General features: G+C 47.6%; 1 protein-coding gene across 2 annotated transcripts; it reads right to left on the bottom strand.

Moving 5' to 3' along the window:
* Positions 1-767: 767 nt before the first annotated feature.
* On the bottom strand, positions 768-10,567 carry LOC139926967 (bone morphogenetic protein 7-like). 2 transcript variants are annotated; one of them, XM_071918893.2, is made up of 7 exons: positions 10,171-10,567; positions 4,351-4,540; positions 1,918-2,066; positions 1,411-1,617; positions 1,196-1,269; positions 999-1,109; positions 768-917 (listed from the first exon to the last, which is right to left on the bottom strand). In XM_071918893.2, the coding sequence occupies exons 1-7, from the start codon at positions 10,565-10,567 to the stop codon at positions 768-770; spliced, it is 1,278 nt and encodes a 425-aa protein (XP_071774994.1). The 2 variants fall into 2 exon arrangements, with proteins under 2 accessions (XP_071774994.1, XP_071774995.1); XM_071918894.2 differs by lacking the exon at positions 999-1,109 and having other exon boundaries at positions 10,171-10,429.
* Positions 10,568-11,336: the final 769 nt, after the last annotated feature.

The following is an 11,336-nucleotide window of genomic DNA, read 5'->3' as shown; positions in this document are numbered from 1 at the left end:
GTCTGGGCTGTCAATTCTCACTGAGCCCCTCTATATCAGCAGCGCACAGACAAGCAGCCAGATGTTTTACACCTGACCCGGTTCAGCTGGGCTTCTGAAGAGACAGCACCAGTGAAGTTCAGTGGGGAGGACGGTGTTTTTTTCTCGTTGGGATCTAAGTTGATCCAGCTGTTCGCAAAAAAAAACGTACAGTTGTTTAACAGGAAGATGGATGTATAAACTTTTATGTGCCGTGAAATCCATTGTCAGATGCACAGCTCCACCCAGGCAATGTTTCATACTCAACATACACGACAGAATTCAAATTCAGATGTGTTTGTCTTTTGAACAGGCACATTATATGATTTCTGCAAACAAAACACATTGTTACTGACCTCTCAGTGTACACTTCTAGCATTAAATGCATGCTCTCTAGCATTAAGTGTTTGTTTCTGAGCCTGTGAAGTAACGCCACGCTGGTGAAAGTCCGTGTCGTGTACTTTCTCCAGTCACACGAAGAGGAAAACAAAAAGTGACTCCTTTGTTCAACAGTTCTCTATGGCCAAGAGTCCTGGCACAGTAGACTGACTGGGCTGTGGTAGTGGCTAATACTGTATGGACGGCTCAGTGCATAGCCAAGCCATAGGTCATAAAACAGTACACTAGATTAAAGCTAGTCCTGAGGCAGCAGCTCCTCCTAGACCAGGCAGTCAATCACTTCTTGTCTCTGGTTCCTCCGCTTCCACCATTGTTATCTGCTAAAATGGCGAGAGGAGGGGAAACAGCGGTCAGTGGCAGCCACAGGCTCGCACCACCATGTTGCGGTATTTCTTGAGGATGACATTGGAGCTGTCATCAAAGTAGAGCACAGAGATGCCATGGAGCTGGGTAGGGGCACAGCAGGGCTTGGGAACCGTGTCTGGGTTGATGAAGTGTACCTGTGGTTAGAGTGAAGCACAGATCAGGGAGAAGTCTTCATAGAGAATGGAGGCTGTCATCAGGGACTGTTCACGACTTACCAGAGTTTGCACAATAGCGTGATTTGTGGCATTCATGTAGGAGTTGAGAGGGAAGGCGCACTCCCCCTCGCAGTAGTATGCTGCATAACCCTCCGGTGCTATGATCCAGTCCTGAGCGGAGGAAGAGCACAGATGAGTGTCAGTGAATTGCCAATGAATTACTGGAAATGAAATGAAATGAAAGTTGTATATTGTACCTGCCATCCCAAATCTCTGAAACTGACATACAGCTCATGCTTTTTACAGCCCTGCTTGGAGTTGCTGAGGTTAGCTGAAATTGAAAACATGCAAATATGAGTCAAATGAATGTATGAAAGCATGCAGGAATGTTTGTCATAATATGATGAACTCCTTATGCACTCCTCTCCTAGGCCATGGCCTATGGTGGTGAGATTTGAGGAATTCAACCCACCTGTTGCAGCCTCTGCTGCCTTTAGCACGTCTTGGGGAGTCTTCTGGGGTTTGGAGCGGTTAGGGTTGCGCCCCTTGTGGCCGTGTGCAGAGCGGACGCTGCGAAAGCGCACCTCAGTGGCTTTGAAAAAGGCAACCATGAAAGGCTGCTTGTCCTGGGGCCCGCTGCCCCCCACCAGCCCCACCAGCCGGGGGTTCATCCTCTGGCCTACAGGGGGAGACATGAGACAGAAGTGGAGGAGAAGAGTTATGAGTCTCACTCAACCCTTGAACACTACAAGAAATACATCTTCTGAGTTTCTCACAAACCAAAATTTTGTTTATCCTAATATGACCACAGTAACCACAGTCATAAATCTGTGACCCTCCTCTACGAAGGATTACTCAATATGTGATATTCCTTGCGGCCACAGGATTTGAGCAGCATTAAATCACTGCTCTGGACAAAGACTTTCGTTTTTGGACTATGGATCCCACCCCATTGAGTTGGTCCATGACAGTGACTGACCGTGGCTGTCCTCCAGGACCAGCTGCAGGCCCAGGTTCTGCTCAGGGTTGACCAGCCAGTGGTTACTGGTGGCAGTCAGGTCAAAGACCAGCCAGCCCTCCTCTGCAGCCCACACCACTCGCTGGTCCAGCAGGGACAGCTCCACTTCTCTGAGGGGGGAGGACACAGGTAAGTGATTACACAAGGCAGTGAACAGGTCCTGTAATACATACACCGGCTTACACTGAATCAGGATAAATGCATAAATCAGGATAACAAAATCTAGTTGCTCATAGCCAATAGATAACTTCTTTACACAGCTAATTGATTCAGCAGAGATTCACAATTAAATTATACAAAATTTGGTAAACCATTCATGTTCTATGTAGCAAAAATAAGCATAGACAGTTGAGGAACAAATGCATTGCAAGTACAGCAGATTAGTGATTCCAGTAGATCCCCCAACAAGAGGTAACACACCGAATCATACAGTATATCCCCCACAACGAACAGCCGTTATCAAAGAAGAAAATTCCTAGACTGATAGAATTCCTAGACTGATATATGCCGGCTTCAGGGCAGATTTCACAGACAATAGCTTTGTTTACAGATTGAGTTTCGGACCCCTGGGGGAGACCTCTGTCTTTTGTCCCGCCGCCTGCTCGTCTACGCGTGTCTGCGAATGACAATGGTGTCGCCCTTAACGCCGTCGTCAGCCCCGCTGTCACCGGCGAAGGGCGACATCCACGCTCTGTCTGCACATGACCCCCTTCTGCTCTCTGGGCAGGCTAACGGAGGTGGAGAGATTTTATAACGTGTGGAGCGGTGGGACTTGAGCGTGGGTGGGTGGTGGAGGTATGTGCGAGTTGGGGGGGGGGGGGGGGGGAGGGGGGGGTGGAGGTGTAGAGTTGAATTATTCTTCAATCAGAATATCTGGCAAGCTTAGGAGGAAGGAGTGGAAAGGAGTGTGAGAGTGACAGACAAAATAGGCCTACAGGCAGACAGACAGACAGACAGACAGACAGACAGACAGGCAGACAGACAGACAGACAGACGGACAGACAGACAGACAGACAGGCAGGCAGGCAGACAGACAGACAGACGGACGGACGGACGGACAGACAGACAGACAGACAGGCAGGCAGACAGACAGACAGACAGACAGACAGGCAGGCAGACAGACAGACAGGCAGACAGACAGACAGACAGACAGGCAGGCAGGCAGACAGACAGACAGACGGACGGACGGACGGACAGACAGACAGACAGACAGGCAGGCAGACAGACAGACAGACAGACAGACGGACAGGCGGACGGACGGACGGACGGACGGACGGACGGACGGACGGACGGACGGACAGACAGACAGACAGGCAGGCAGGCAGACAGACAGGCAGGCAGGCAGGCAGGCAGACAGACAGACAGGCAGACAGACAGACAGACAGGCAGGCAGACAGACAGACAGACAGACAGACAGACAGACAGGCAGGCAGACAGACAGACAGACAGACAGACAGACGGGCGGGCGGGCGGGCGGACGGACGGACGGACGGACGGACGGACGGACGGACAGACAGACAGGCAGGCAGACAGACAGACAGACAGACAGACAGACAGGCAGGCAGGCAGACAGGCAGACAGACAGACAGACAGGCAGGCAGGCAGACAGACAGACAGACAGACAGACAGACAGGCAGGCAGACAGACAGACAGACAGACAGACAGACAGACAGACAGGCAGGCAGACAGACAGACAGACAGACAGACAGACAGACAGACAGACGGACAGACAGAGGGATAAACACCTAGGGGAAGGCGAGTGAAATGACGTCATGAGCGATGAGGGTGTTATTTGTGGCTGGAGCTGCACATGATAAATGCAGGCCTCTGGGGAGACTGTTGTCTGTCCCGTTATAATTGACTGTGTGAGAGTAAACCTGCTGTGGAGAGGACCGCTCTGTTTCTGTAACTGACACTAATGTCTATGTAAACAGCTCCGGCGCTGGCACTAGCATCAGCAGAAATAACCTGTGGGGAAATGCAGACAGACGCAGCCGAGGCAGACAGATCTGTGTGTACATAGCGGCCTAACTACCAGTCTTCACAGCCGTACAGACAAGCAGGCAGAGGCACGGGGGTGTTTATTTAAACTCAGTGTGGCACAACCACACCGCTTGTACTATGTCACTAACGTAAGAGGATAATCATACGTGGCAACGAAACATGCAGTCAGTGTGTACACTTGGTAGGTCACTTGAGAAAAGACGACCGAGCTGACACGTTTGATACAAGAGAAGTGAGTGAAGCAAATCCAGGAGTAAAAGGTGTGAGCAACACAAAAAAAAAAAGCGGAAAAAACTGAAAATTGTAACTCCTCCCCATGAAATTTGCACCTGGCCCCCGTTGAAATGAATAGGAGCTGAAAAATAACATTAACAGAGAGAGAGTTAGTACCTGTTTGGAGGCTCCTGCAGCACCTGGTAGACACTGACTCTGAATGTCTCGTTCTCGTAGCGTTCGTGGACGTAATCCTTGTAAATCCTGAACTCTGCCGCCGTGACGGCCTCTCCCTCTGGGATGCGGGACAGGTCAAAGCGGAATTCCCTTCGGTGCTGCTGGTACAGGAGATCCTGATCCTGTTCAACTATGAGGGAAAGAGAGAGAGAGAGAGAGAGATGGGGTTGTAAGTATGTTACGTAAACGCAACAAGGAGAATTGGTTAGTTTCGACTGATAGAGAGACTAAGCCTGGGGTGTTGCAGTGTGTGTGTGTGTGTGTGTGTGTGTGTGGGGGGGGGGGGTACTGGGTTAGGGCCCCCAAGCTGAGAGAGGGCCCCTTAAGTGTGACTACAAGTAAAATGCCTTTTCTGGACCTCAAGTGTAAATTTGTAAATATTTTACTACTAAATTTTACAAATAGAAATAAAAAATGGATACTATAAGTGCTGTCTTGTGTCGTATGAGACAAACTTACTTGAACAAACAGGAATAAAATTTGGCTAGCTTTTTCCTGTGCAGATATAAACAAAACTGTCCTCCATAGACAGATTTTGGGTAGCACACGAAACCCATAATTTCAATTAGGAATATGTCCAATAATTGATCAGTACATGAATGTGTGTGGAGGTGTGTTTGAGTTGTGGATGGGTAGACATGTCTGTCATAGATGGAATAAGGGTGGTGTGGGGATGAGAGGAAGGTGGAGGGGGGCCCAGAGTCCCCCTCCAGGGCCCGTAATTCCTAGCTACGCCCCTGGGCAGAGGCGCTAAGCTGTAAACCAACATTTGATTGAGGCTCTGATGTGATTCATTAAAAAACGCTCCATCTACAATCCACACGACTGTGATTCTACCATGATAAATGGGTGATTGCTTTCTTCCCAGCTGACACACACACACAACGTAAAATAATACTTCTGATCCTCAGAGGGAAAGTCTGTACATGTGCAGGAAAAGTCAGACCGCTGTGAGTGCAATCAGACGGCCAGCCGGTCAGCGGTTGCAATATCTGTCAAAACTGTCGTTGAATCAAACGATCCTCTGATCCGCGTCGCTCTGCCCACATCTCGGAAGCACCGCGTCAAAAATAGGAAACCCGGGCTTCCATGAGTGGAGTGATTGATCTAAACATCACTTAAGTCGAGTCTGCCATACGTGCCAAAACCACACTCAGGGCTCAATTTGGCTCCCTGTTCAAATTGCACACATGTGCTGACCACAAGAAAAGGCCTGTTAAGGCATTGCCCGGAAAACCACAGCAGCCAGTGCTTTTACACACACACACACACACACACACACACATACACAAGGCATAGAGAGCCTCACAAATTCATGACTTAACTACCATAGGCTATACTGTCATCACTCCACACCCCCTGAGATCATTTTGCTATGTATCATTGTCCAGTGATTTCATTCTCCGACTATTCCATTCTGGAGGGTAAAATAAAGCAGCAGTGGCTCGCAGCGCTGCTGCCACAGCGCTCTCTGGGTTTCCACCCAGTCCTGAGCCAGCTGAAGCACTGCAGCTCTCAGACTTTCCAGAAGAATGGTGGTCAGAAAGACCCCAGGGTTTCCTGGAGCTTTCCGTGTTGTGTTTGTACAGCGTTACCCAATGTGTTTGTCCTTGGAAAGAGCAGTGGAGGTCTCCGCTGAAGGTGTGCGGTGTGGAGCAGCGATTAGCCACCTTAAACACATCCTGCCCACCGGCATACGCCATGACATCATCATGACATCAGCCAGCGCTCCCACTGATGGCCCACTATTGTTTCAGTGGCTTTGAACACAGACATACACACCGATTAATGCACAGGCAAAGACACATGCACACACACAAGCAGACACACACACACATACACATACAACCTTAGCCATAACACTGCAAACGTAAACTTTTCTCACACTAACTCACAAAAGAACACCACACACACTGACTGGCAGTCTTCTAAAAACACTTTATAACGACACACAAACATACTCATCGTTAAGAGCAGTGCATTCTGAGCCCTGCTAGTCATTTGTTTGACCGCAATTAAATGCTGGAAGGGAACGAGGGGCGTTTTTATGAAAGCAATAATTGCTTGTAAGGACTTGGTGTGTTTACGTTAGGGACCATTAGCTCCAGAGATCAGACCTCAGATATGCAAACTTCCCCCTGGGAGGCATTTCAACACTTCAGAGCACTCCTGACGCTGCTGGGCCACACAGCCATGGCTCTATCATTAACCTATTGCAATTTTATAATAAGCGCGATTTTTTTACAAGTCAACGTGGGTGGTTTTTGAGGTGTATCACAATTTCCCTCAAAAACAATAAGTAATGAAAATGTGACTGTCAAAGTACAGAGCGTTTGTCTTTTTATTCCTGTAATACGATGCATCAGTCAAGTAGGTCTACTCCTTTCCTGATGCCTAAGCTTTTGAACTTATTAAACTTAGTGGTAAAACTGTTATCCCTGCTCAGCCTCACACTCATGAATGTCTGCATGTGTCTACAAGTTTGACAACACTGCCTGGTTTACAACCTAAGCTGCTTTCTCACAGATTATCAGAGCCACCAAAAAGGCCTTTGCTAAACAAACATAGCACCTCGTTATATCTAAACCTACTGCAGAACGTAGTTTTAAAGCTCCAATCCAGACTCCATTTGGCCGTATGAATCTTAAGTGTATACATAGAAACTAAGAGTCAAACTTAGTCAAACAGGTCTTAAACATAACGTTTACAGCTTCAACACATGTAAAACTAATGTTTATCTGTCATATACTTGCAGTTCTTATATCAACAGCTGTGTCAATCAATGTCTAATCAATGTCTTCAATTCAATTCATCAAAACACAAAGCCAGCAGTGAGGTGACAGCGATTCATCAGGGGATTCCACACTGCAATTACGGATTGGGGCTTTGGAGGGAAAAGAAAGGCTTCATTTGGCAACACACATGGATGTAGAAATAATTAGAGGGATAATGAGATTTTCTGGTGGGAGGAAAGAAATCCTTGGTGCAATCTCCTTATGCTGCCTACAGATCAGCTTAGCCGGACTAACAGTCAGGTTTCTACCTGCTTGGTCTCAAAAAGACAATACTCCTCCTGTTCTTGAGAGGCACGGTCGTTTCTGCTACTGTTGAGTGAGCTTAACATGCATAGTGAACATAGCAAACTTTCCATACACAACATTCACTGATGAGAAACATTTTGCACCCTTTCTTCTCTAATGAAAAGCAGTGACATGTCTGGCATTGAGCTTTATGCCCATGCTCTGCAGGTGTGTTCTCACTGAACAGCCCACACTGAACACATATGTACATAAGGCAAAGCTTCAGTAGTAAACAAGCCGGTCCAAGTAAGGGTTAGCTCACTCAGTGGACTAGCAGTGACTGATAGAGGTGCAAAGTCAGTGTGAGCGTAAAGTCAGGCTTGGACTCTACATTCAGTCTACGTCTTTATTAGCAAGTGTGTAATAAAAACTACAGATGTGCAGCTGAACAGCAGCTGCATAGAGTGATGTTACATGACAATGAGATGAATGCATACTGTTGGGGGGTGAGATGCTGCAGTGAGACAGTGAGTGGTTTGGCATTCAAGCAGCTGTCAGTCTATATAGGTGAATACATGTAGTAGCATGTGTGATGTGTGTGTGTGTAGACTTCAAAATATCACTACGCAGCCGCTCACATAACATCTAATGAATGAAGAAAGAAGGTTTGAATAACACCCCAAGCTTTTCAGACTCTTTCTAAATATCATACTATTCGAACAGTGCATAAATTAAGCCAAATGCTCCTTTTCATGCATTGAATTACTTAAGGAAATTAAGCACGTGTGGCTGATGTAACTGATGTATACCTGAGTGTACTGAGAGAAGGGGGTGAGAGGGGGGGGGCAGCTCTCCCTCACACTGGAAGCTGTGGTCTTTGGAAGGGAAATACCATAATCCAGTTTGGTCTTGAAGCGATCACTCCAGGGACCACCAAGACAGACTCGCTCCAGCACAGTGTGGGAGCTCACTGCCAATCATCAGCAGACGGGGGCCACGGTGGACTTGAGAGAGAAATAATACCCTCTCATTGTGCCTTTCTTCCTCTCCCCTCCCTCCCTCCCTCCCTCTTCATAACCGAACTCCATAAATCTGTTATGGGTTTTCATAAGTGATGTAAGTAGTGTTGCGCACATTCATGATTGAAGACATGAAATGTTCTGTGCTTTTAGATGATGTATCACATTCTCACTCCAAGTGTTTTGGATTAACTACACAACTACAAGTTTACGGGCTGCTCACCAAAATCCAAAGTGGTCCTCCATTTGAAGGCTTCGATTCAATCTCAAAGACAGGCAAACAAACAGAAGGTTAAAGGTGCCTTGGAGACACGTATCCAGGATGAACAGACTTCATCTATTCATATTGACCTGTAACCCTCCTCCAAGCCCTGAGGCAGGAGGAGAAGGGCAGTAAAGAAGAGGAGGGTTGGTTTTGGATGAAACCCCACATCCGGATAGCAGCCACAGGCACCATGCCGTCTGCTATTTCACCATAGTGATATCAGAGCTGCCGTAGGATCTCCAAGGGAAACAAAGGCAGGATTTTCCTTTTATAAATGCAATAATGTCTGAGTAAGCCCCCGACTCCCACCTGTGACCGCCTTGATTCACGCCCTTCAAACAAACACACACACAAATACACACAGACACATAGATGCACGAACACATAGATGTGTGTGTATCCAAACACACACACAGTTTACATTTCCTTAAGCCTGTGTTCACACAGACAAACACCCACAATAACAGAGATTCATTCAGCAATAAAATGTGTTTAGATGCAGTTTGTGTGCCTTGATCTCAGTCAACTTGTCTTCCACTCCCTAGGGGTCCAGAAATGCCCGTCCAAATCCTAGTCATGCGAAACAAAGCCACGCTAAAGCCTCTCCCCCAGAGCTTTGAAGGGATTCTGGGGAAATCGGATACAGGCATGTTGTCATAACATTTACAACTCGGAATGCAGAACAGCTCGATTTCGAGTAAAGAGAAAGTGACCTGAAAGCCCCAGTGTCTCTGAGAGCTCCAACATCACAAAGACACAAGCACTTAGCTAATGCACTCTGTAACGCTGTAAAGGACCTGAGAACAAACAGCACAGCATTGAAAACCTTGATCCTCAAGTTAATACAGGTGAACTGCAGAAAGGACCTGACCTGTGGAGCGTTTTGCCCCATGTGTGTGTGTGTGTGTGTGTGTGTGTGTGTGTGTGTGTGTGTGTGTGTCTGTCGGGGGTGCTGGACACAGTGACAGTGGGAACCTCAGAAGGAAACCAACTTGTTGGAGTAAGATAGTCTGTATACCTCACCTTGCCTGACCCGTCTTCTCTCATATTCAACATAGAGCATCACAGCTTTAGGCCTCTGACCAAGATAAATGGATGAACTAGTCATTTGATTGATCATTTTCCAAAGAACCTTAACTAAAAAAAATTATAGTAAACATTATTTACTATACTACGATACTATGCAAATAGCACAGGAGAACTAACTCTATGTAGGAATATTATAGGACATAATATATTAAGACTTATACAGCCATTTAAACTCACTAATGAGTGCCACAAATACACTATAAGTCCTTATAGGAATATTAGTGATACCATATGAGATAAAATGCCATAAATTACGTTAAAGCCACTATGCTCACTATTGAGTACCATGGACACAGACACTGTCAGTCCCTGAAGCATTATTATAGTATAGGATTCGTGAAAGTAACCACGCAGACTGGAAACATACCGAGATTGACAAAGCTCATCACCATGTCTGCGTCATCCAGGAAGCGGCTGTCCTGTGGGGTCACCATGGGGGTGGCCGGGGTCGTAAAGACGGGCTTGTAGTAAGAATACCCGGGCGGTTCTGCGTCCGTGGAGATCGTATTGTACAAGTCCAGCATGAACATCGGGGCTGCGTTGTGTTTGGTGTGGACGTGCGGCCGCGGACGGTGAGGCAGCCCCAGGATGGAGAGGATCTCCCGCTGCATCTCCCTGCGCTCCTGGCTCCGCAGTCGCCGCTGGATGAAGCTGGAGCGCACCTCGTTGTCCACGGAAAAGTTGGAGAAAGCGACCTGCGTGGCCAACACGCAGTAGCCCCACGTCAAAAGGATCACCGCCGACGCGGACGCGCTTGTCACCATTTTACTGCAATTTTACGCGCGGCTGTAACTGGTCGGTAGACTAAATTGAAGATGAAGTTCCTTCATCGAGGGTACTCCGACACACGGGAGGGAAAGGACACACTACCCTGTATTAATCCCGAATATCATTCCGACATCATCTGCTGTTGCGCACTGCCTACTCCTGTGATGTGGCTGCGCGCTTCTCTTGATGGCAACTTGGGAATGGATTTTATTGAGGTGCTGTTTCAGGGGAGGGGCGGGAGGGTTTAGAACGGGATAACCCATGGCTGGAAAGATTGGGGGTGAGGGGTGGGGGGTTGACTGAGTCGATGAAAGTAGGACGAGAAGATCAATGTCCTCTCAGTGACGTTTACTCCTCTATCTTGGTAATGAGATAGGCTAGGTGGGGTGGGGACCTCTTTTCTTTCCCCGCGATAACGGTTCAAACCCAAGTGTCCTATCAGAGCGCTCTTTGTTAAGCCATGATTGCGCAAGAGTCCAAAGCACTGATGCAAGCGGGCTCTAATGGCTAATGTATTGGTTGACTGATCACTGATCAGGCACATCTTTGCCTTTTGTGCTCTGCAGTGCCAGTCTCCTTTCTCTGCAGGCAGGACCCTGGCACCCAGTCCCGTCCCCTGCTGTGACCGTCCCACAGACTCCTCAGTCCTCTGCTCCCAAACTCAAAGGTCAAATGTGTCCCACATACTCATTTACGAACCCCGTCTCTTTTGCTGAATAGAACTGGAAGGTGTAAAGTTATTGTCATTGTTTTTCAATTTACCAT

The sequence above is a fragment of the Centroberyx gerrardi genome, chromosome 5, assembly GCF_048128805.1.
Source record: "Centroberyx gerrardi isolate f3 chromosome 5, fCenGer3.hap1.cur.20231027, whole genome shotgun sequence".
Taxonomy (NCBI): domain Eukaryota; kingdom Metazoa; phylum Chordata; class Actinopteri; order Beryciformes; family Berycidae; genus Centroberyx; species Centroberyx gerrardi.
Note: the sequence above shows the minus strand (reverse complement) of the source record. Positions and strands in the feature narration are given on the sequence as shown.